Source organism: Pinus tabuliformis, chromosome 3_2 (assembly GCF_031772625.1).
Source record: "Pinus tabuliformis cultivar Carrire ecotype Pingquan chromosome 3_2, CPIR1, whole genome shotgun sequence".
In the NCBI taxonomy this organism is placed as follows: Eukaryota; Viridiplantae; Streptophyta; class Pinopsida; order Pinales; family Pinaceae; genus Pinus; species Pinus tabuliformis.
This window is the reverse complement of record NC_142302.1, coordinates 57,352,598-57,378,538: the sequence shown is the minus strand read 5'-3', so window position 1 is coordinate 57,378,538 and position 25,941 is coordinate 57,352,598. Positions and strand designations below refer to the sequence as shown.

General features: G+C 39.3%; 1 protein-coding gene across 2 annotated transcripts in view; it reads left to right on the top strand.

Moving 5' to 3' along the window:
* LOC149179789 (Basic-leucine zipper (bZIP) transcription factor family protein) overlaps positions 1-24,423 on the top strand; it is a 43,776-nt gene extending 19,353 nt beyond the window's left edge. The window contains exons 3-6 of one of the 2 annotated variants that reach the window (XM_089415810.1): positions 22,039-22,114; positions 22,209-22,335; positions 22,631-23,005; positions 24,206-24,423. In XM_089415810.1, coding sequence (XP_089271936.1) covers positions 22,039-22,114; positions 22,209-22,335; positions 22,631-23,005; positions 24,206-24,378 — 751 coding nt within the window. In that variant the 3' untranslated portion in view covers positions 24,379-24,423. Of the gene's footprint in view, positions 1-22,038; positions 22,115-22,208; positions 22,336-22,630; positions 23,006-23,183; positions 23,517-24,205 lie in introns of those variants that run through there. The other variant, XM_089415811.1, reaches the window with a different exon arrangement.
* Positions 24,424-25,941: the final 1,518 nt, after the last annotated feature.

The following is a 25,941-nucleotide window of genomic DNA, read 5'->3' as shown; positions in this document are numbered from 1 at the left end:
TCATACTCGTAGCTATGTATTCGGTCTCGGTGGCGCTTATAGCAACCGACTTCTGCTTCTTGCTCATCCATGATATCGAAGCAGAATCCAAAGAGAACCAGCATTGAGAAGTGCTCTAGTGATCCTCCACACTGCCTGCCCAGTCAGCGTTCGAATAATCATGTAGTTTCATATTTCCGGTAGTGTATCTCAATCCGTGAGAGATTGTGCCCCTAAGATATCTCAGAAGATTCTTGGCACCAATCCAGTGAGGCTCAACCAAATATGAGCTCACCATGCTAACTGCAAAACATATGTTTGGATGGAAGTTCACCAAGAACATCAATGCGAATGAGTTTATGAAACTCAGAGGCATTTCCCAAATCTGGTCCGACATCACTACCATATAACTTTTGAAAGTTAAGATCCTTGAGGTAGTCACAGGCTTGCAGTTTATCATTCCACATCGGAATCCTACTCCCTCTTACTTCTGCAAATGAGAGGGTCTGCACTTGTCAGAAATAGGTCGTCCTCATAAGGTGCTGGTATGAGAGGTCTATCATCCACAACCTTCGGGTAATGGTTTGGATTGGTTCAGACAGCTATCAATCCTCTCATACTACGCCCGCGGTGTTTTGCTTCAAGCCATAGAGGGCTTTCTTCCACCTGTATACATGAGATTCCCGATCACGAATCTCAAACTCCTCGGGTTGTTCCAAACCTGTGGACCTGTTGCATGAGGGGAATGGTACCCTTATAAGATTTTCCTTCGGTACATCTTAGACATGTACCTTCATGCTCTACTTGAATTCAGACATCCCTATCACCATTTGACTCACATCAGGTAGGGCCCCATAGGTAGACCTCCGATGTTATAGATGTGATATGTCAATTGACATGATCCCCAATGGACCATCTTGCAACTTGATACAAATTGCCAACCCTGAATCCATGAGAAAAAGCATCTTTGAAAATTATATTTTTTTTAACACGTACCTTTCCATCGATGAATGCCACCCTGAAACCTTTGACTTCCATTTTCGAGATGGACACTAGGTTCTTCTTGTGATCAGGTACATAAAAGAGATTTTGTAAATGAATTGAGTTACCCTTATTCAATTGAGAGTTAACATTCCCTACACCCTTTCGGGGATAGGTGTCATCGGCTCCAAGTATAATCCCACGATTGTTTCCATTTCTACCAAATTAGAGAGTGCACCCATCTATCCGATGAAGTGCCTTGAAGCACTACAATCTATAAGCCAGATTCCCAAAGAATCTGAAGGAGAGGGCCAATACAAGATAACGCTTCTTTATCTTATCAGAAACAACATTTGATTCTTCATACTTGGGGTTCCTTGCTTTCTATGAAGAATTGGTCATTTCCTTGATGACCTGCATTACTTGTCATTCCTTTGATCATTGAAGATGTCCCTGGAATGATTGTTATCATCATCAAGTGATGTGTCCCTGCCATTTGGACATTCTTCGCATAATGGCCGAACTAGTTATTTGCCTTTCCTTCCACCCTGAGATCCGGTCTTCCAATGAAGTGATCTTTAGGTAGGCCATATTCCGCTGTGCCATTCTGATAATATTCTCTGCTTCGACTTCATCCTTGGTGAATTTGAAGAGGGATGAGGAACCCATTGATCCTTTTGTCCTTTCCCAACTGTCTTTGGTGATTGCTCTTTCACTCTTGCTTAGGCATTGTCTTCACCTCAGCTCTGATACCATGTTAATTTTAGGTATGTTCTATGCTTAGAGCAATTTATTTCAATTTTCACAGTTAGCTCCATATCTTTTCCAGATTAGCAATCACATCAGCATTAAAGTAAACTGTAGATAGAACATAAACATAAATTGCAGAAGACAAGCCAAGACAAGAGGACACAAGATGTGGCGCTAGCCAGGGACAAACCCCAATGTGGGGAAACCCTTGATCAATTCTTCTTATATGTTCTTCAATAGTTCAGCAGAGAGAGAGAGATAGTACATTTACAACAGAAGTCAACAATTTGACTTATCTAGATGACACTAGGTTCTTCTTGTGATCAGGTACATAAAAGAGATTTTGTAAATGAATTGAGTTACCCTTATTCAATTGAGAGTTAACATTCCCTACACCCTTTCGGGGATAGGTGTCATCGGCTCCAAGTATAATCCCACAAATGTTTCCATTTCTACCAAATTAGAGAGTGCACCCATCTATCCGATGAAGTGCCTTGAAGCACTACAATCTATAAGCCAGATTCCCAAAGAATCTGAAGGAGAAGGCCAATACAAGATAACGCTTCTTTATCTTATCAGAAACAACATTTGATTCTTCATACTTGGGGTTCCTTGCTTTCTATGAAGAGTTGGTCATTTCCTTGATGACCTGCATTACTTGTCATTCCTTTGATCATTGAAGATGTCCCTGGAATGATTGTTATCATCATCAAGTGATTTGTCCCTGCCATTTGGACCAATGTTTTAAGACTCCGACTCCGACTCCGACTTGGCCGAGGATCGACTCCGACTCCGACTCCGAAACGGTAATGACTCGGCCGACTCGATTTCAATGACTCGGTCGTTGTAAAAAATACATTAAATATTTATTTTTTTTATAAAAAAACATAATTTTAAAGATTTTAAACATAATTTTAAAGAAAACCATTCCTATCTATGTGATATCCTATCTATGTGATGTCCCATTCCTATCTATGTGATATCTGCAGCTATCATGCTATGACAACATATCCATTGATGGGATTCACTCTACATTAATACTCTCCTAACACAGTTGGCATAGGAATTGCAAGCCTAAACTCCAATTTTGAATCTCAAAAACATGACTGTGACAATAACACTTTAATCCCTTGCTTACTTCTGAGTCTTAATTGTGTAAGGAGCTCAAGCCTCACATGCCTCTGTGGTGGAAGGTATCATAGAAAAATAATTGAGGCCGAGACAGTATTATGCTACAATACCAGTTAAATTAAGTGTGTAGGCCTGTCCAAGTTCCTTTGAGTTTGAAAGGCTTAATAAGTTAATACTATTGAAGACCTAAGTCTTTTAGTTTGGTTCGAGCTTCTTAAAAATTGAAGCCTCCTTCTCTGAGCATTATTTGAATTTTGAAGTATATTGATCACAATTTCATGTGCGAGCATCTCTGTGACATTGAAAGTCCAACCTTAGACATGAAAGTGGCTCAGCACATTGTCAACAGAAGATACCCACAGTCTGTTTAGGGCTGCATACTATTTGTTATTGTCTCACTCATCCAGATTCCAACCTAAAACACCTCCATTCCACTGCGGCTAACCCAGGCATATAAGAAACTGCCCTTCTCTGGTCCAGACTCCACACTGCACAGGGCTGATCTGGATCCAAGATAGGCTATTTGGCTCCTTTATCTATACAAGTGCAGAGTTGCAGCCTTTCCTGAAGCAGCTGATCTGAGGTATGGCGATGCATATGGGGAGAATTTCCATCCCAAAGACTACATATAAAATCGGCCTCATAGACTGTATTTGAATGTGGTCCTGTAATAGCAAATAGACCTATACACGTAGCCCAAAAATTCCCTTAGAACCAAAGGAGCAGCCATCAAAATGCTTCAGATATATAACACAGTGATTTAAAGGAAGGCTTCTGAATACCACTGTAAGATTCCCAAGTAGAATATCTCTGGTATGCTTCCTTTGGGAGATTTAAGCAAACAATTAGAAGACAATGTCCTGTAGGCTGTAGGTGATTTTTATGAATTCTGTTCTCAGGACAGTTTATAAAATGTTCCACATATATGAATAGATTTCTCAAACAGACTCATACATCTCATATCAAACCCAGAAAATTTAGTTATTGCTAGTAAATGACAAAAGTATGATCAGAAGAGTCTTAAAATATGAGTACTCAGTGAATACAAAAGGAAAATTTCACTTGGAAGAACACTTCAGCAAGGAAACACAGCGAAACAGTGAGGTATAGGAGCAATGGAACCTGATTATACCCTGGAACAAAGCTAAAAATTCCTAGACCAAGACCCTGTAGCCGTCCCCTTGTGACTCGGCCGAGTCATATCAGACCCGGCCGGGTTGACCGAGTCACACATGACTCGGCCGAGTCATTGGATGACTCGGCCAAGTCATGTGTGACTTGGTCCACCGGGCCGGTTACTTGGCCGAGTCACTCCAGCGGGTAATGAACCGGTTCGAAACGGCTGAGTCGGATTCGAAACGGCCGGCTTGTAAAACACTGATTTTGACATTCTTCGCATAATGGCCAAACTAGTTATTTGCCTTTCCTTCCACCCTGAGATCCGGTCTTCCAATGAAGTGATCTTTAGGTAGGCCATATTCCGCTGTGCCATTCTGATAATATTCTCTGCTTCGACTTCATCCTTGGTGAATTTGAAGAGGGATGAGGAATCCATTGATCCTTTTGTCCTTTCCCAACTGTCTTTGGTGATTTCTCTTTCACTCTTGCTTAGGCATTGTCTTCACCTCAGCTCTGATACCATGTTAATTTTAGGTATGTTCTATGCTTAGAGCAATTTATTTCAATTTTCACAGTTAGCTCCATATCTTTTCCAGATTAGCAATCACATCAGCATTAAAGTAAACTACAGATAGAACATAAACATAAATTGCAGAAGACAAGCCAAGACAAGAGGACACAAGATGTGGCGCTAGCCAGGGACAAACCCCAATGTGGGGAAACCCTTGATCAATTCTTCTTATATGTTCTTCAATAGTTCAGCAGAGAGAGAGAGAGAGATAGTACGTTTACAACATAAGTCAACACTTTGACTTATCTAGATAAGAGCATAGATCATCTCTAAGAAGATGATACATGAGATCAGTGGAAGACATGCTGCTTCAACTAATTCTCCAAGGTGACTCCTTCACCTATCGTTGTGCTGCATTTCGTCATACCATGCTGCACCCATCATCACTATGCTGCATCTCATCATGCTTCATTAATCATGATTGTACCCATCACTGTACTACATTATGTGCCATTGCTGCACCATGTTGCCATCCTGACCTATGTGTTCGCTGCACCTTGCTTGCTTGTTGTCCCTAGCATGCTAGTTGTACCTTGCATGCTCGCTGTAACATTGCATGCTTGGTGTATTTGCTGCTAAGTACCATACAACTGTCCCAATGTTAGTTAGCTGTCCCTTGCATGTTGCTCTCCTTTGGAGACAGATGCTTCGACTGTTTCAGCGGTTCGCGGCAGTTTTGGCAGTGCCGGCTGTTCCCGACAGTTTAGGAAGTTCCTGCAGTTCTGGTTGTTCCCGGCAGTCCTGACAGTTCCAACTTTTTTGGCAGTTCCGACATTTCTAGCTTTTCTGGCTTTTCCAGCCTTTTTGGCATTTCCGGCGTTTCCGACATTTCCGACATTTCTGGTTTCCTGCAGTTCCGACTTTTCCAGCAATTCTGGCTTTTCCGACATTTCCGGCTTTTCCAGCAGTGCCGACTTTTCCGGCAGTTCCAGCTTTTCTAGTAGTTCCGACTTTTTCGGATTAACCATCAGTTTCGACTTTTCCGGCAGATCTAAATATTCCGATAGTTCCGGCTCTTCTGACAGTTCCGGCTTTCTGGCCTCTGGATCAGGGCAACGTTATTCCTTAGGATCTCTGCTTCTACTAAAACCCAAAGACAAGTAGAGGGAGGAAGAGTCTCCAAGTGTGTTGAAATGACTTGAAGGCCACCTCTATTTATACTAAAACGTTGAGCACATGTGGGGTTTATTTGGTTGCTGGCCGACTTTGCCAAATTGTCTTATAATGCAAATAAATTCATAACTCCATGAACACTTATCGGAATCTGATGATCTTTAGATCAATCCTACACCTCTCGATGAGAGGGATCCAAGAAAAATATCAGCTGCCATAAATAAGATGACCCACATGGAGTTTGTCCCTAGTTGCCAATTTTAACAACAACCAATGCCACTAACATCAAGGTACATAGAGGGCTTGGTGCTCTTGATTAAATACTAGTTCCATGCCCTTGTACATGACAAAATCCAATGGAAACATTGCAACTCCACCATCTTGAAATCTTGAAAAACTATTAAAGTCTGTTGGATTTTGAGTGAGATCTAAAATTTTACTTTCTCCATGTGAAATCCAATGAGGTCGGAACCACTTGCAAACAACCTGAGTCATTTCATGGTAATGTTAAAAATTTAAATAAAATGATGAAAATGAAAAATAAAGGAGAAAGTAAGAATTTAACATTACCATGAATTGCATAGCAATAATAGGGTCATAGGTTTGAATTTTAGGCTTCCCCACACAAAAGTTCTTAAAACTCAAAAGGGATGCTTCTAGACACCCCCCCAAAGGTGGTGCACCTAGAAGCACGGAGACGTGTACCCCATGCTAGGGAAAGGTTTCCCCTTGTGTATTCCTAAAAGGGGGACGTGGGGAAACATTTCCCCAGGTGTCTCCTCGTTCTAGGTGTGTGGGAAGTGTGGGGTACGTGCACCCCACCCTAGGGGACATGTCCCCGTGGAAAACTGATTATGCTACTGTGAGACAAACTTATCAATGGACCATTGCCAGAACCCAAGTAACCCATTCTCTTATTATGGGAGCGTCTGATTTCAAAAATAATGTTGCAAACATAGGCATTGGGATAAACTAGGCAAGGGTTTGGAAAACCAAAAAAGTTTTAAAAATTGAGAAAATATCGATAGAATTTGGCAAAATTAAGATACCACCAAAATATCAGTAAAATTCGACAAACATCATCTAGGCCAAAAGATCGCGATTTCATGATTTTGTCGTGATAAAATTGGGATGTTTGCAACACTGTTCAAAAGTCTCAAGATAGGTGAGCTACTCTTTAAGGTTTGGATATTTTTTATGCATTTCATTCCCTTTTTGACAAAATATTTCTTATGCAAAACTTTCTTCCACTAACCACATTTTCTAGAAACCAATCTCGAGAGGATTTTAGCCTCAAGCTCCAAATTCATTAGGGAGGGATCTTTGATACCCAGATTGTCATTTTCCTTGGGGGCTCTGATACTAGATCAGTTAACCAGACGGACCTGTTTGGCATTAGTTTTACCCCCTGCCATAAAAACTTCCTAAATTCATGAGCAATTTTTGCATCACTCCTATTGGAGCTAAAAGAGTAGAGCATTGAAACAATGGCAGGGCAGAGAGGACAGATTTGATAAGGACTAATTTATCGGCTAGGTTTAGCTAGTGAGTCCCCCAATTTTGAAACTTAGCTTTAATCTTACTGATTATCTGTTGCGATGCTTTAGAAGTAGGAGAAGATATGTTGATGGGCATACTCGAGTATCTGAAAGAAGCCTACTCCTCTTGGAAAGGAAATGAAAAGATTTTGGAAATTGCTTGCAATGTTTCCTTTTTAATGTTCCATGTAAAAATCTGACATTCATTAGAATTTATTTTTCCAACTGAAACTTTGATGAGCAAATCCAACACTGACTTGAACCTAGAAGTTATGACCATTGAAGCTCCTCCCATCAAAGGTGTGTCATCAACAAATTGTTGGTGGTTGATACCCTTTACCCCGTTCACCTCTTTAATCTTTGACAATTTACCACAAAAGTCTTTATGCTTTGAGCTTTCTGTTTATCTATTTTTCCATGAAAATGTAAAGAACGAGTGATAAGGGACAACCCTGCCATAGTCTACAAGCTTTGAAAAAAAGGAGTGGATCACCCCTTAACTAGAGGGGCGATCCAAGGATTGATTATGCAAGAGTAGATCCACTGAATGAAAGCACCACAGAAGCCAAACCTATGTCGCAAATCAAAAAGAAAGAATGCTTATCTCTATTGAAAGCATTCAACATATCTACCTTGTTAGTCATATCTTTATTCTCATTTGCATGACTGAAAGGAATTGCCTCTTGAACCAGAATAATGTTATCAATGATTTGACGCCTCTCCATGAAGCCTTCTTGATTTTCAGATATAATTTTGAAGAGCACTCTTTTTCATGGCGGTTACCAATTTATCTTTTTCAGCACTGTGTAAGAGGTGTTGCATAAGGAAATTGGCCAAAATTGACTAAAGGAAGAGGGATTATCTTCTTTTGGTTTGCATTGAAAACCCATCTGGTTTGGGTGTCTTATCTAGAGCCAAGTCCCATATAGCATTGAGTATTTCATCTTCAGAAATTTTCTGAGTTAGCATTTTATTATCCTCTAGTGTGATGAGAGTTGGAATATTCAACATCTGCTCAGTCTCTTCTGGTTCTGCTTCACCTCTCTCAATATAACACTCTCTAAAGTGGGAGAAGGAAGCTTCCTTTAGACCATCAAATGATATAAGGATTGTGTTGTCCTTTGCTGAAATTTCCTTGACTGAATTCTCCCAGAGCCTTGCTTTAGATTGCTTATGAAAAATGATATTATGGTCACTGGAATTTAACTGCAAGCTACATGTAGACTTTAGGCTCCATTGTTTTTCTTCCCTTTGGAACGCCATAATAAATACTTCTTTCTCCTCTGCTAACAAATCCTTTGTAATTAATTCTGTGCCAATTCGACCTTGAATTTTGTCCATCTGGTTTAAGTGTTTGATATCCTTCTCTGTTGATAAATAATGGAATCTAATCCAATCTTTGAAGGCTGGTGGCTTTTAACTTCTGTTTCTAGATGAAATCTAAGGATCTGACTATCCATTGGCGTTGGACTTCAGTAATTAACTCCTTGGAAGATTGATTCTGTAACCACAAAGGACTAAAGTGGAAAGGGATTGGACCATAATCTAGAGTTTCCTTAATCATGATTCAAAGTCACCCATGAGAGTATTCTTGAAGATATGGATAGCATTATGTCTAAGAAGGAACTTTGAACCAGAAAACATGACAACTTAGTAGCAGTATTCCCTGAACCTAGCCTCTTGTTTGTCCATGTGTATCTTCCCTTGCATGAGATCCTCCATTCTTTCCTCGAAGGGATCTTGTACTATGCTCCCTCCCCGCTTTTCCTTCTGATGAAGAGTAGTTTTGAAGTCACCAACAATTATATTAAGTCACCAACAATTATATTGTTCTCCCAAAACTGCGTTCCTAAAGGATAAAACAGAATCCCAACAATCAACTTTTTCAGTCGATTATAGACAGATGTCATGTAAACAGTAATAAAGTTTAAGATTTCTCCTGAATGGTTTTTGAAACTTGCTAATAGCCAAAGTTGAGACTGCAAATTGTGTTCTAGTTGCAAGAATGAACTCTACTATATTGTGCATAAGCCTCAAGAAGCTCCTTTGGAACTTTCGTTGCTTCACTAGTTTTCAATTTTTTTTTATCAACTTTAACTACTTTCTCAGCGTCCATCTTTCTCTTGGTGAGAGAGGACAAAGGGTTTTTCATTCTTTATTAAATCTTTGACTGCTTCTACTTTTGTTCTACTTCCCAAGTGTCTACAGTTCCAAGAGACAACATTCATTATTTACCAGCTGATTTTGAAACACCCCAATAGGTGGGTTTGCAATGTCTTGATTTCTGATATTTCGCCCTCCAGCTCCAAATTATTCCTCAATTGTGGTTTGAGTGTCCAGCTCCTTCTCCTTATTGGCAATTTCTTCCCTATGTTCTTTGCCTGGATTTCTACCCTATCTTTTGCTTGCCCTTTCCTCAGTGGCCTCCTCATCCCCTTTTCCTTCTTTATGTATTTCCTCACTATGCTGCCGAGCTGTTTGCCTAGTGAGAATTCCAGATAAATACTGCGCGAGGAGATTGTTCTGTCTTCCAAGCTCTTTGCACAGTGGGCATTCCAGATAAATACTGGGTTTTCTCAGGATATTGTTCCAACTTGTCATAATTAGAGTTATTACCATCAGCTCTTGGCGAAGGCATCATTCCAGATTGTTCTACCAAAATTGGTGTTGCTAGCTGCTTACCTGAATTATACATTGGTATGCCTATTGTTTAATAAACTAGGACTGATTCTCCTTGAGTTAGGATTTCATATTTATTTGAGTTTGGACTTGATGATCTTCCCCTGCAGGATCCGGTGATTTTCTTTTGGTGTGCTTTGGGGATTTACTAATTGCTGCTTGGTTATTCACAAAGCTGGCCTTGGTCCTGAAAACTTCAATTGACCAATCACTAGGTGTTGGCATTTGTAGCTCGGGAAGGTACTTCTGCACCGGCCTAATTGTCTAGGTGTGCAAGAAGGCACCCACAGATCTCCTTAGAACACTTTTGTAACGTAGTCTAAATTCTAACTTAGGAAAACACATAATTATCATGTTGGCTAAGTGAGCTAAAGTAAACTTAGGAAAAGTAAAGTATTTACTTTAAAGATTTTTTTTTAATCTCAGCCCTTGGTATCAAGTGAGGTGAGATCTAATCTCAGGCGTCAATCACTTTGGAGATTAGGGTTAGGGATTTAGTTCAATGTAAAGTTATAAAAGCAAGGCTAAGGAGAGGAGAAGACACATCATATAGCAGCAAAAAATATTGAGAGAGGCATCTTAGTGAGGAGTGTGATACTCTAGTGTGTCAGGTCTGAGGAAGTACATAAGGGCAGCTTGGAGATCCAGATCAGCCAAGGGTATTGAGGAGCGATCTAGGGTCAGTTGGTTCAATGGGAGCCCAAGTAAGTTCTGAATATTAATGAAGAAGTGTTGATGGGGCAGATGTGTCGTGATTGAGATTGCTTGTGTGAAATTTGCTTATGCTAATTAAGTTGAGAACTTAGCTGTGTTTTTGTCTAGTAGATATGCAATTTGTCAGGTTAATGATTTTCTGGGTTTTGGGTTCAAGGACAAATAACACGGGGAAAACTTGATTTGGATTTACCCAAGATGTAGTTGGCCTATTAGCAGTTGTCCTCTTTTTTGTCTGCTGCTATTGATCCTCCTTGTACTGAACAGGTTGCACTTCTTGGACATCCTTCTTGCAATTTTTTGAGAAGTGTTTACATTTGATGGTAGCTGTTCATTATCTATCTACTAGATATGCTTCCAGTTGAACAGGATCAACTGAATTGCATTTAGCAAACCCTTAAATCCACTTCCACACATATGCATGTACATGCAAACTTGCCATCTCTTGGCTCAGCCCTGTTGGTATACTTTCCTAGGGTATTCCCAATGCTCTGCAGTGAGTCTTCACCCCAACAATTTAGAGCTACATAGGGCCACCTAACCCAAACAGGAACCATCAAACACACATAACTTTCTGGGTTGAAGTCAGGAGTCCAGAGGTTAAATAACTTCCTCTGGTGCATAAAAGATAGGGACTGTATCTGAATATGACCCTCGACCCAATTCTTTTGGACCCAGGTGGCCATAGTTCTTGGAGAGGGCCACATTCCCATGAACTGACCGATCGGCCCTTTTTAAGACATTGAGAGCCATTTGCTGAGGAGGAGGTAATAGAACAATCCAATTTTTCCACAAATCTAGATGGTGGGGGCTAAGTGGATTGAGTGAGGAAACAAGGGCACGGAAGGTCACTGAGTCTGGATCTGGAGGGCGGAGGAAACTCCTGCAATGAAGGACTGCATGGCCGAAGCCAATGCAATGTAGCAATTGTTAACCAGTTGAACCGAGGAGGTCTGCCCTGAAATGTTTGTTATTTTTTAGATTTGATGGAATTCTTAGTCACTGTAGGTGATGGTATTTTACAAGAATAGATGCCTGTTAGAGATAACGTTCAGATTCTCAAGGGAAACTATCACAATGTTCATTGTTCAGATATTTTTGCATGTTGTTGAGTGAGCTGGGAGGTGGAAGGTGTTACTTTCATTCAAAGTTTATTGCTGTCATGTTCACATGTGCTCTTCACTCTGCAATTTCTCTTGGTTAGATGGCTTTCCAGAGCAATGATTTTAAGAGTATTTGTGTGAAAGCATCACAGTAGTCTCATCTTTTAGATCCATTTGTGAGAACCTAGTGATTCTGTTTAGGAATTAAATTCAATCTTTTCAGTTGTATATTGGTGTCCAGACTCCAGACTCCAGAGCGACACTAGAAGATACTGACGGTCTTCAGATATTGATGTCGACAAAGGTATTGTAGAATCTAGACAGAAGTAGTTTTGAGTCTCAACTTGAAGAATTTTAGAACTTCTAGCCATTTTTGTTAATTCAAGCCAAAGGAGCCTATTTCTAAAATTAGATATGGAGATTACTTTAGTTGGAGATACGTTGTTCACTTCCCATTTCTGTATAAGAGAGGAGCCTCCTTAGTTATCCATCCTCACATATGCATTCTTTCTTCTAGATTGATATAACAATAGTTGTGTGATTTGTTATGCCCAATGAAATTCAGAGCCCAGCAAGCTTTTTGTTCTAACCTAGACTGAAGTGGCTTTAAGGGATTTGATTGACATGAGAAATGAAACCTATAACAAAAAGAAGTGACGTTAAAATATTTTTAGAATGAAGTGACATGAATTTTAAAGTAATATTTGGAGAATATGGTGTGAATGTGACTTTGGTTGATAGCACAGCAAGAGAAAGAACCAACACTTTTCGAACTTTGCAACCTGATTAAGTTACAATAAAATATTTGCTCGATAAAATAACAGCTAGTTTTTAATCTATTAAAAAAAAAGTGTTCTGGGTTTTCCCATACAATCGTTGTTACAATCTGATGATCATCTTTTACAGTTTTCAAATTGAAATTTAGATCTGACATGACCAACGTACAAAATTCTCAATAGACCAGAGGTTCCTGCTCCAAAATTTGCATTTATAGAGTTTAATACACTGTCATAACATAAATAAACACTAAAAAAACATTCAGTTATCAAAGAAAATTAAAACCCTAAATGTGGGCTTGCCATCGATTCCACTTGTGTAGAAGAGTTGAGCTCTTCGTGAAGTCATCAGAAACATCCTGTGGGGTAGGGGGTTCTTGAAGCAGGTTCTTTGGCAGAAGGTTGATGAAATTGTCATTTTGACTTGCAGTTCCCGAATGGCTGAAAGTGAAGCATCCAGTTTTAGATACTTCATGCATAGAAATGAAACTGGGGGCCTAGATTTCTACACCCATTTATGCAATTTGAGAATGTGGTTCCCTGATTCAACAGTGAATTTTTCTCGAGCCTTATTTGCTCATTGCCTATGGGGTTTGAACTGTGCTCCTCCATTTCTCAGTTGCCAACTTGCCATTGTCTCCCTGACAGGTGTAACTGGGATTACGAGCCAATCGCGACTTTGACTCAGATTGGTCTGGAAAAGGGTTTTTTTTGGTTCATGATTAATCACAAATAAAACTTTGACTTGTGTTTAATCATGAATTTAACTTGGTTTGATCAAGTGAAATTTTCCAGGGTTGCTATAAACCCCTCCAGACTCCGAATTTGCTTATTTTTGTATTTGGCGAGTTTTTCCCTATTTGAGTCAAACTCTTGGCTCTTCTGCCATATCGGGTTTTCCTGATTCAGTGTTTGGTGAGTTTTCTGCTTGGTCATGTTATCCTGGACTACAACCAGTTCCATAATACAGTTCTTTATAGCTTGTTGGAGCTCATTCACCTCCTCGACAGATGCGTAACAGCAATGACAATGTGGGATTGCCAATGCAGGTAGGCCAACACTGTCACTTACCTGGGTTCCCAATTCGGAAAGAAATGCAGCGTGAATAGATTACCGACAATGTGTGCATAAGATGGGTTGTATAATGAGGGAGATGATGCTGTCTATCCTTTCTATCACCATTTATTTAAATTTTACCGACAATGTGTGCATAAGATGGGTTGTATAATGAGGGAGATGATGGTGTCTATCCTTTCAATCCCCATTTATTTAAATTTTCCTGGCTTGCATTGAGAAAAACCACCAGTCCTTTAATATGCTCCAAACCTCCCGTGCCTGAGGAAAGACAAATTTTGTGGCAAGGTTCTGTGGTAATTAAAATTCTATTCACCTCGATGTGATTTCAAGAGGGTCCATGACAATGGGAGAGGTTATAGTTCTTTATGGCTTGTTGGACCTCATTCACTTCCCTGACAGATGCGTAACAGCAATGACAATGTGTGATTGCCAATGCAGGTAGGCCAACGCTCTCGCTTACTTGGGTTCCCAATTGGAAAAATAATGCAGCGTGAATAGATTACTGACAATGTGTGCATAAGATGGGTTTTATAATGAGGGAGATGATGCTGTCTATCCTTTCTATCCCCATTTATTTAAATTTTACTGACAATGTGTGCATAAGATGGGTTGTATAATGAGGGAGATGATGCTGTCTATCCTTTCCATCCCCATTTATTTAAATTTGCCTGGCTTGCATTGAGAATAACCACGAGTCCTTTAATATGCTCCAAACCTCCCATGCTCGAGGAAAGACAAATTTTGTGGCAAGGTTCTGTGGTAATTAAAATTATATTCACCTTGATGTGATTTCAAGAGGGTCCCTGACAATGGGAGAGGTTACTGCTGGCCCCATTGGCAAGCTTTTCAAAGACTGAAGGTGGTAAGAGGCAAAGCACCGGTAATGCTTTCTGGCTATGTTGCACGGGTACCCGCACCCGGGGGTGGGGTTGTCGAACCCGTCCCGGGTTCTCGCACCTGGGGGTGGGGTTGTCGAACCTGTCCCGGGTTCCCGCACCCAAGTACCGGGTTCGGGTACGGGTTCTTCCCAGACGAACCCAGAAGAACCGGGTTCTTCAAAAACAAATTTGGGTTCTTTTCTTTTAAAGGGTTCTTGGGGTTCTTGGGGTTCTTCGGGTTGGGTTCTTCGGGTTCTTCATAAAAAAAACTATATTAAAAATTTAATTTTCAGATAATTTTTTTTATTGAAATTTAAAAAATAACTTATAACAAAGGTAAAAAACTTAAAAACCCCTAAGTCTTTAAGACTTTAACTCTTTATGAACGCACACAAGCAAATATCTGATATGTGATTACTGATTTCATTTAACTTTTAAGTTTTTTCCATTTGGTTGAGGCTTGAGCCATCCCCGTTTACCATTTCCGGCGGCAGTGGGCAGCTTCAGCAGCAGTGGGCAGCTTCAGCGGCAGTGGATAGAGCAGCTTCAGCGGCAACGGTATTTACAAGTTTTCCTTTTCAATTTTATTATTCCATGAAAAAGTTTCACAAGACCCACGTGTGAAAAATATAGGTGCATTATATTACACATTTGAACAGTGAACACCCACACGGGCTCAACTACATTAAGCAGAATTGCAGGAATGAATGTCACAATTTCTTGCTGTTTCGGACTGTCTGCAACTTGAGCCACAACTGTCAGTCCACTTTTATACACTCAATTTGCCTCCTACAGCTGCGGCATAGTCCCTCCTCCTTGTTGTTGTCAAACATTGAGCTGTAGGGCTTGATTCATGCCACTGTTTACACAAAACAGCTCACTGTTCACTAAGGAACAGACCTCGGCCTCCCTATGCAGACTCCTGTACCCAACCGAAGCCCTAAACAGAGATGACAATGCCACAAACTTATCTCTACTCAGCCGAGACTTGTTAAATTTTTAATTTTTTATACTATATATTATAATATGAGAAGTATACGTTTCAGTTCTTTTAATCTGAAATAGTTGCAATTAGATTAATAAAGCGCAAAAAATCTTCATCATTTTTTGCATTAATGAATGGCATTACATAATTGCATTCATACACTGAATATAGCTCTGTGCTATTCTTTACAATATAAACCGTTCAGTGAGAATGTATTTCAAATTTTCAACTCAATCATCTACACAACATTCAAGCCAGTTCATTATCTACCCTCTAACAATGGTGTTGCTTGCCCTTGCAATGTAATTTCACCATGGATCAACAAAATCCAATTAAATGGTTCAGAATTTGTTCAGGAAAAACAGTTCATAGTATATATATTTTAATTTTTGAAAAATTGAATCATTACATTTGTCATTAACATATAAATTCTATGGTTTTTTTTAGGCTTGTGGCTACATTAAAGTATAAATTATGGCTGCTGGCAGCATATATTTCACTGCTGTCCCACCAAACACACAAGGCAGCTCAATAAAATAAAGTTTAAAATGTTGAGTCTTTGAGAACTCAGAATACTTTAGGATTTTTGAGCGTACTCCGGAGTTTGTAGGAAACTTGGCTAGTGTATCTCAGTCAGCTGTGTTTGACAAAATCTGTCCCATTTAAATGATTATCATTAAAGTTTTCTTGTTTAAAGTTGAAAAAATATACAAATTCAAATTTCATATATATTATTAATTATAAATTTATAATTTATAAAATATAATTATTAAAATTTAATATTATTATATTACCCGACGAACCCACGCACCCTGTTTCCAAAAATTGCCGTTCCCGTCCCAGTCCCTGTCCCCGCACCCATGTTTCCTGGCAACATAGCTTTCTGGTAATATAACTTCATCGAAAGAGGCTTTGAACACTTCTCTTCTTGCCACCTAACCTAAGCCATAAATTGCCCTCAGTCCTTCAGGCTCTGATGTTTTCCACGGCATTTCTCGTGGTGTCGAGTGTGTGTATCCCCTGATATTGTATCACTTCCTGGAATTGCTGAAGAAAAGGGCCTGTACACTGAAGAATGTGAGCCACTCTAAGATAAAAGGTAGCTTGACCTTGCATCGGGGTGATAATGATTGTTGTAGAGTCACTTGTTATGATTGCTGTGGTGTTGTTTCTGGATGTCATAAGATTTATACCTTGAAAGGTATTAATGATACCCAAGCAAAGGAATATTTGGGATTTTCTTGGGGATTAATGATAACCTCCCCGCACCTGCCACCCCTGGGTTTTGCTTGGTATCATTACAAGCTAGTTAATGATCCAATTAAAAATTATTGAAAATAATCTGAAGATCCCATTATGCTCAATGTGAGATGGTGATTTCTTTGACCAAAAAGCTGTTGAGAGTTTTTCTGGCCATTATTGGGACTAGAATAGAAAACAATATTATTTCAAATCATATACTACCTATATGCCATTGGGTAGCCTTATAATCACAACTAATATATCTCATGAACAATCCGTGACACATTTCATTGATGAAGTTTGTAAAACCAAAATAATTATTTTCAGGCTATCTTTTTTTTGCAAAGTTGGTCACTATATTAATAATTAAAACAGAACATACGTAGTGTACAGTCATAACAGCGAGGGATGCCCTATGGGAAACCATCCCTGGCTGTATCAGAAGCCAGGCTTGAAGCCTTTGGTCCAAACATTCCAAAAATATCCTTGTTCCTGCATTTTAGAGTTAAGGCTTTGGTGAGTAGAGCAATTTTGGTCTGACATTTCTGGATCCATCACAGTAAAATTTTTAAGTCGATGTTTGGAGCCAGCAAATGTGGCTCATCATCAGGACAATAATAAGAAATGAAATAATATTTTAAGGTTCACGAGACTAAGAATAGTCTATGAGACCATTAGTTCCCTGTTATTCGCTTATTGCAATTCAATCCTTTTCCGATTCAAATTGATGATGGGCTGGCCCAACCTTCCAACAATCACCTCGCTAAAAAGACAATGCCAAGAAACTGATGCTAACATGTTCTCATAACTTTCTCTGATGTCTTTGAGTGCATCACATTCCAAAATGAAATGTTTTTCCGATTCCACAGCCCCAGACGTGCAAAATGTACGCATCCGTTCTTCCCAAGCTTCTTTAGGCCTTTTCCACCGTCCTGTTTCACACCGAAGTTGATGCGAGTTGGTCCTTAATTGAGCAATAAGAACCTTTGCTCCCCACGAAATGCTAGCTCCAATGAACTCTTTTTGTTGTAGATTACGCATAGAGTTGAATTCCTCAATGTAATATTTCTTCTTTCTACCCAACTCTTTTCCCCATACCTTTTTACGAAACTTCTCCATAACAAAATCCTTTAGCTCCTTGCTATTTGTGGGACAGGCATTGAGGTAGATATTCCATTTTTGCATTCATGTGTAGTTTTGTTTCATCAATGTTTTCTTTCTTTCACTCATGCTTTCATTGAAGATAACATTAGGCCATCTACCTACTCTCATTTGCTCAATTCTTTTTAGATATTTAACGAGCCCCACCATAGCAATTGCTTCAATGGGAGTTGCTCTTGTTTCACTCAACATTTTCTCATAAAGGTACTGAACTTTTTATTTTGAACTTGCTCATGATCAAGCATTTTTGGATTTTCTCAATTTGTTTCCATTTTGAGATGGGAGTGTTGGTAGCCCAAAATTCACACCCATATAGCATCACTGGACAAACTAGGAGTCTAAAAAGCACTTTAATTGTTTTCCAATCCCATAACTCTGCCTCTCTATATCTCTGGTTTGAAGAGCATATAATGCTTTCCACCCTCCTAAGAGATCTGATAAAGCTTTGAAGGATAAATAGGTGAGAGATGCAAGGTAAAGAATAGAAAAGAGATGTTTTTTTTTCTCAATCTGTCTACTTCTATTATTATACAAAAAGATCCAAAAAGTTACAGCAAGGCCTTGGCCTTGAAAATCTTGCCATGAGGTTGGCAATTAGCCCAGATGAACACATTCCAAAAATTGGTAGACTTCCTTCTGTTGTGTCTTCTCCTAAGACCCGAAACATTGCTAAATAGGGACAAGCTGAGACATACAACCATTGCACAACTATGCAACGCTAAACATGGACTTCCAGACATACAGACACATACAGTCGACACAGAGACATATAGACACATACTATGACCTGACACAGGCAAAATTGCGAGTTTCAAAAACAGAGTAATGCGCCTACTTCTTAGGCTGCCGAGAGCAGAATGCCATACAAGATCAATCATCATCCGTAGTATAGGGTTCCTCCACTACCCTACACCCGTATTGCAAAGAGTCTTCCGAGTCTGAGCGAAGGACCACCGAGCCGGTTGGGTTTCCCTGCGCTGGTTCGCTTGGACCTGCAGGGGCAGCTTGAGCCGCCAAGGAGGAGCTTCCCATGACCGGGCGTTGAGTATTAATTGGAGGCGCCATCCCTTGTTCTGGCGGAATTGCCGGATGTGCTGCTGCCTGGCCGCTGAGATTTTCACAATTTTCTATAGTAACAGAAACTAAGAAAGTGGAATTGGCAAGAGTACAGGGGATACGATAACGAACTGTTGGATGCGCCGCATGCTCACATTCAGCCATCCTACCATGCCCGTGTCCTCTGCCTCTTCCGGCTCTGGTAACATGAGGACGGCTTTGCTCAGGTGCCAACTCGACCGAGGAAGAGGGGGAGATGGGGGCATACCTCTGAGAGGTGGCACGTCCACGGGAGCCTCCACGTCTGCTTCCCATCCTAGGTCGCTCTCTCGGCATTGCGATGTACAGAGGATTAACAAGTGAGCAGATACACGGAGGGGAGTGACCAACAAATACGTGAGCCCTTTGAGCCTGAGCCCAATGCCTGTGAAACACTCTTGTGCTTGAAACTGAGACGGAATTGGGCACTGTAATTGATTGACCTTGAGTTACCCACAGCACCGCAGAGGAGTGTGAAGAGGCCGCAGAGGAATGCGAAGAGGCCGCAGAGGAATGCCAAGAGACCGCAGAGGAGTGCGAGGAGGCCGCAGGAGCGCATAGTTTATGGAGCGCCATTGCACAATTAACCAAGAGGCGGATGGAGGAGTTAAAGACCAGCATTAAAAACCTTGCGTGAGACCAGCTCACCAGTTCTGCAAGGTACCTCGTGGCGTGCATGGGCTGACACCTGCCCATGTGAAGTGCCACCTTCGTACCATCATAGCATTCAAACACCCGCATCCGGGAGAATAGAAAAGAGATGTTAAGTGAATGTAAAAAATATAATAATAAAGAGATTAATTAATATCAAGAATTTAATTAACTGATATAGCTGTTAATTCTTGATATTAATTAATATCTTGATATTATTATATTTTTAACCTTCTAACATTCACCTAACGTTTCTTTTCTATTCTTGACCTTGCATCTCTCACCTATTTATCCTTCAAAGCTTGAACAGATTGCTTATTATTGTCCTGATAATGAGCCACATTTGCTGGCTCAAAACGTCAACTAAATTTTTTTTTTGTGATAAATCTGGAAATGTCAGACCAAAATTGTACCTGCATTATTCTAAATAAAATATAGATGCCATCAAGGAGACTTGGTCTACTAACCTCCTGGCCACGCTGACATGACCTGTTACAAAAATGCAAAAAACACAGATTGGATGTCACTTTCTATTTTCCTTTGGGCTGATTGGGACTGCCCTGGAATGGAGCACAGGAGGTTCAGGGTCTTCTTCTAGCTCAGGATCTTCCTCTAGCTCCTGGGCTAGTACCTGGAGCCATGATAGGCACAAATCTTGCTTCTTGCTCAGGGTTGAGACCCTTTCTTCCAGCCTATCCATTCTTGCTAACAGTTCCACCTTAGCTTCTCTCATTTCCTACAAAACAATTTGGTCCAGAAGGGGTAATAGAGTGTGGATACATGAGGTGTGACATATGATTCTGACTCCTGAGGTGTGGAAGTCGCTACCTGCCAAGCTTCCCCATGTCTCCTCGGCTTCATCATTATGGGTGGAGATTGCTGTGTGCCGGGGGAGGTCTGAAGAGAAGCCTTGACTGCAACTCAAAATGCTGAAGATGCCTAGTCTACGAGCCCCCTCTTCCAGTAGTGCCTCTACAAATGCCGGCGCATGTCCTTGCCCTCACTATTGCTGACTGTAACAATGCTTGGACAGACTTAGTGATGCTGCAGTTAACCTTCACCACTCCCTCCAGACACAGCCAAAAGGGGACATGTCTGCCAGGTGAAGGAACGCTGGAGTTAAAGCAGCTGCGTACTGGTAGTCAGGAGTGAGTCTGCCGATTCCTGAGTGAGTCACTTGAAGACCCTATACAGGGGCCCACCACCAGTGTGCTTACTGGTAGTCAGGAGTGAGTCTGCCGATTCCGGAGTGAGTCACTTGAAGACCCTATACAGGGGCCCACCACCAGAGGAAGACACGAAGAAACCATAAAAATAATCAGTTATCTTGATGAATGAAGATGCCATGGGGAAGAGCTCTATGTATGGATGTTCTGCGGCTCAAATTCCCCAAGATCGCCAGAACTGCTCATACCATCATACACCTGGAAGTTTGCCGATCCCCTCTCCCTGCCAAATTTGAAACCACTTTAATGATCCACTTGCTTGGCTTCATGGCATGACATGACTGCAGATCAAACACCCACATCTGGGTATTCTTCTCAGGATTTCAATATTAATGCTGGATTTTAAACTTATTGTGATTGGCGATGAGGTGAACTTCTTGTTGCCTCTGTACTCTGGTTGTCATGATGTTACATAGAATAAGGAAGGCAGTCTAGACTATCTGTAGTTCAAAAATCTGCTTCTCATTCTACTGTAAAACTAAAAATGAGGCAGTCCGTGTTCTGTATTTCATTTTGAAGCAGAGGGGTGAATCAACTAGTTATAGGGTTCGATTCTTATGCAGTTGGATCTTGAAAGAGACAAGCCTCAACACATATTAGAGAGATGTTCATAGTTGCCAGATAAAAGATTTAAGCGTTTATGTATTACCTGTTGGCAACATAAAGTTTGATAAAATTACAAGTCATTGAGGCAAGGTGAACGGGTGGTGGAGCTGAGCGTAGATATGAGCAGTTAATGTGGGGTATAATTGCAGCTCTCGACAGTGAGTAAGATTATCATGGTCGCATGATTAAAAGTATATTGATGACAATGTTAGGAGATCCAGTAGTGACCAAAGACAGGCCAGTATTGCCATATATGTATTTCTAAAAAATTGAAGAGTTAACTTACTCATCAAAATCGGTGTTGCATCCTGATTGTTTTACTGTTGCACGATTGCTTCTTTTACTCTTTTCATTCTTACAGGACATAAATAGACGGCCCACAGGAGTCATTGATGCTGCAATATCTTATTTTGACTACGATGCTATATTTTCTTAATTCATTTACCAGAATGGAACCAGAGGGGCCACTATCTACGTGGCAGTTCCTACTTATTGTATGCACTTTCTGCAGAAATCTGGTTTTTAATATGTAGCTCTCTATTTTGTTATTTCATGACAACACCTTAATTTACTTTATTTATCCCTGGTTTGCTCATTACATAAGCTATTCATTTTTTCCACTCTTAATCAGTGCATAACTCTTTTGTGGATTGTTTCCAACAGGCACTTTGCTCAGCGTTCTCGAGTTCGGAAACTTCAGTACATTTCTGAACTTGAAAGAAATGTCAGTGCTTTGCAGGTAATGAGATAAAACCGTTTTTCATGTTAAATCCTTATTCTTGATTTGGTCTCTAAATTATACTCTAAAATTGACTTCTCTTCCTTATCTATAGGCCGAAGAGTCAGAAGTGTCAGCCGAGTTGGCTTTCTTGAATCAGCAACGCCTTATTTTGACTTTAGAGAATCAGGCTCTCAAGCAGCGTATAACTGGTCTTGCTCAGGAAAAGTTAATCAAAGATGGTAAGTCTTTTCTGCGTCATCAGTAGAACAAATTCGATGCCTCTCTGTGCATGTCCATAAAATAAAATAAAATAAAAGAGTGCATTGATGTGACTCAAGAACTGTTAAGAATCTCCTGCTATAGATTCATTGCCAGTAATTGTATGGAGATTCTGAGTTATGCCCTTGAAGAAAGAAATATCTGCTTCTTTAATATGTACGCAGTTTCTCTAAACGACTGTTATGTAGTTGTTCCTCTTATAACTTCGGTGTATTAATAATGATAAGCCTTTGCTATCTATATTGTTTCATACAGCTGAACATGAATTGCTGATAAAGGAGGCACAAAGATTGAAACATTTGTACCAACAACAGCAAATGCAGCAGCATTCTTCATTACAGCCAAGTCATATGCATCAGCTCCCAACTTCTTTGGATCTTGATTTGCAGCAGTTGCAGTTTAGCAAGCTCAGTCTTGGTACAGTGAAGCCTGTAGATTCAATGTTTTCCATGTCAAATAGTGTTTTCGGACAACCAAAAGATACGGGAGGAATGTCTATAGTTGATGGAAATGATGGTGGAACAACTCATAGGAATGGAAGATCTGAGGTTTCGAAGGGCAACATTCCTTCATCTTGCATGATAGCTGGCACTAGCAAAAAGCTCGACGGCAGAAGAATGATGACTGGAGGTGGACTTGTACCTGTTGATTTCATGTTGCAGAATTCTTAGTTGTTTAGTTATTATTTGGTTGATGTCTCAAGGCAGGGTCGGTTAGTCTTGTTTGCTGCTTTTTGAGTTGTGGTTTCCTGTATGGAAATAGTTCCATGTTAAAGCCAAAGTGAGTTTTGTTTTGAATTTGTGAGCAGGGCATATTTATAAGCTGGATTTGTAGATAATGATCAGCCAGGCTGCGTATACTTCAGTTTCATCTCCGTGAACTGAACTGTTCTGGAATATTTAGTTTTGTTCCCTCACAGGTTATTTGTGTCCCATTTTTTGCAGAATAGCCTGTTTGAAGGGTGATAATTTAGTTGCTAGATTAGACCTGTTCTATGACTTTATATTGTGATTTCTAACTGTTTACGGCTTAACTCAGAATGTATTCATTCTGGAGTTGCATGATTTACATGTTTAACTCGTTCTCTGAACATTGTACCTTGAAGCAAAGTCAATAGAAGACAATTGTGATTTGGTTAAAATTTGCTAATAACTTACATTACAACTATTGAGATGTCTCTCTGTCAATTGCTTCCAATCTCACAATATAGAGAGTTGCGAAACATCTGGTGGCCCAAAAGTCATTGAGTTTGACAGTCTGAAATCTCTCGATGTTCCTGTGAGGCTATTGTGCCTCAATGTTACTAAAGTTTTCATTTTGTAGTACTATTTGTTGCCCTACTGCCTTCTAAGTATATATGCCTTGTTGAGACCTTGTATCGAGGCTTAAGTTTTTGCTCTTGGAAAGTTTTCCTAAATCCCATTTTCTTTTTCCAAATATAACTAGTAGTTTGGTATAGAGCTTCCTCTGCTACATTACTTATTGGGGGTGATGTATTTGTTGGAAGTCTGCAATGCGTTTGCAAAGGGCACTATATTGAATGCGAGTTTTGCAACCCTTCATTTTCATTCTCTTTATTCTAAGAAAAATGAATATGACGTTCAGCATCTTTGGAGGGGTTTCAAATTTTTTATGTTGAGTTTGCTGTTCTGTGAACTTTCATGTTCAGTGTCAACTAGGACCAAATTGATATCATAGTGATAGTGTATTGTGGGGAATGTAGCTATGGTACACAATTTTCAAGTTCTATTACTGGTTTTCAGGGCTAACTGCAAATCGAGTCGTGTTCCATTAAATTTATGTTTTTGTTTCTGTGATTGTATGTTTCAGGAAGAGGCCAGTGTCAAGGGGACTTATTTTGGTCAGTCAATTACTATATTTCTGGACTTCCATTATGTTTCCTCCCTCCCGATCGTAGTGGTATCAATCTGCTTATAGAATTTGGCATCTTGCACTATGCAAACAATGTGGTGATAACGTGTTTGGTATCCAACAACAAATAAATTTTAAAGTAAAATGAACTATTCTTAGGAATGCTTTAATTTAAACGGAATATTGAATTAGCAATTGGAGAGATGACAAGTGCACACTGTGCTTCTAAATCTATCTGTTGTAATTTGGAAAATTGGATTATACAATCACATTCAAGAACCATGTTGCGCTTCATTTCCATTCTACAAGGATGTAACTATTAATATGTAACTATTTCCATTCTCGATATGGTTTTTGTATCAAGGCTCTACAGAGCCATTTATGTAGAGCGAGGAGACTCGTTGAATATCTGTGATGATTTTTGTTATCAGTTAGAATTTTTTTGAAGAATTTGTAAGACAGAGACCTGAGAACTATAATAGAATATAGAAATAGCTGTGAATTAAATAGTATGGCCGGTAATGAAGGGATGAAACAGTTGAGAAATCCATGTATATGAACAACTTTTATTAATGAAAGTTTGTGTTTTTTTCCTTCGAAAAACTATTATTTCAAGCTAATATTATGGTAATTTGACAAATTTTATATTTTTGTGTTTGCATTGACGGATCTTTTTAAGTTTGAATTAATTAAAAATGGAAAGGTGATGGTTAAGGGAAGTACTCGTAAAAATGACAACTTGTATAGACCATTAAGTTCAAAACACTGATTGACAAGATATATATGCACTATGCATCAAGACTGTCGAGGAATTATTTGGAGTGTTGAAATTTGTTTTAGAATATCACATAGGTGGTTTATGTTGGTCAGAGGCTTTTGTCGTGGCTGCATATGCCACCATCGATATTTGCATACATCAAAATATATATTTCAGTATAATTTTTTCTATGTGATATAGAAACAAAATATATATCTCAGTTTAATTTTTAGTATATGTGATCTATATATTGTTCTTTGTAAGTTTATGTTCAATTTGAGCGGTTTTTATTATTTTGGCCCTTTTTTTTTTCAAATAATGTTTGTGATGGGAAGAGGAAAAGAAAAGTTTTCACTTGTTAAATGTAAATTAAATAAGAGATACTTTATGAATACTTATAACACAATTTGTAAAAATTTGTAGATAAAAGTCATTTCGAAATAAATTTTATGTATTTTTCAACGCTTAATTAATATTAAAAAATCAATTTTCTTTTAAATACATTTATGGGAAATATTTATAAGTATTTTAAATGTTAGATAGATGATATCTAAACAATATTAAATCTAAATTTTATTGGCAAACTAAATCTTTTTTTTTTCTTTGGAAAATCATGGAAAAAATTGTAATTTTATTTGATCAAAAAGTAAAATTACATTTAGGATAGGCTTCATGATCACGTTCTTAGTAGAAAATATGAGAAATTAGGGGTTATATCACTATTGGGCCCATGCAAAGGTATATTTCACATCCCATTTGTAACTAAATTAGCAAGGCATGTCATTTCAAGTTGTAATTCAACACTTCAAAGAAGTTCAAGAATACTATTGATCTATAATTAATCAGTGTAAAAATATTTAAATAGTGAAAACAAGTGAAATTTTCTAGAAATCAATATACTATGTCATGATAAAGTGGTGGAAGTAATGTAAAGAGT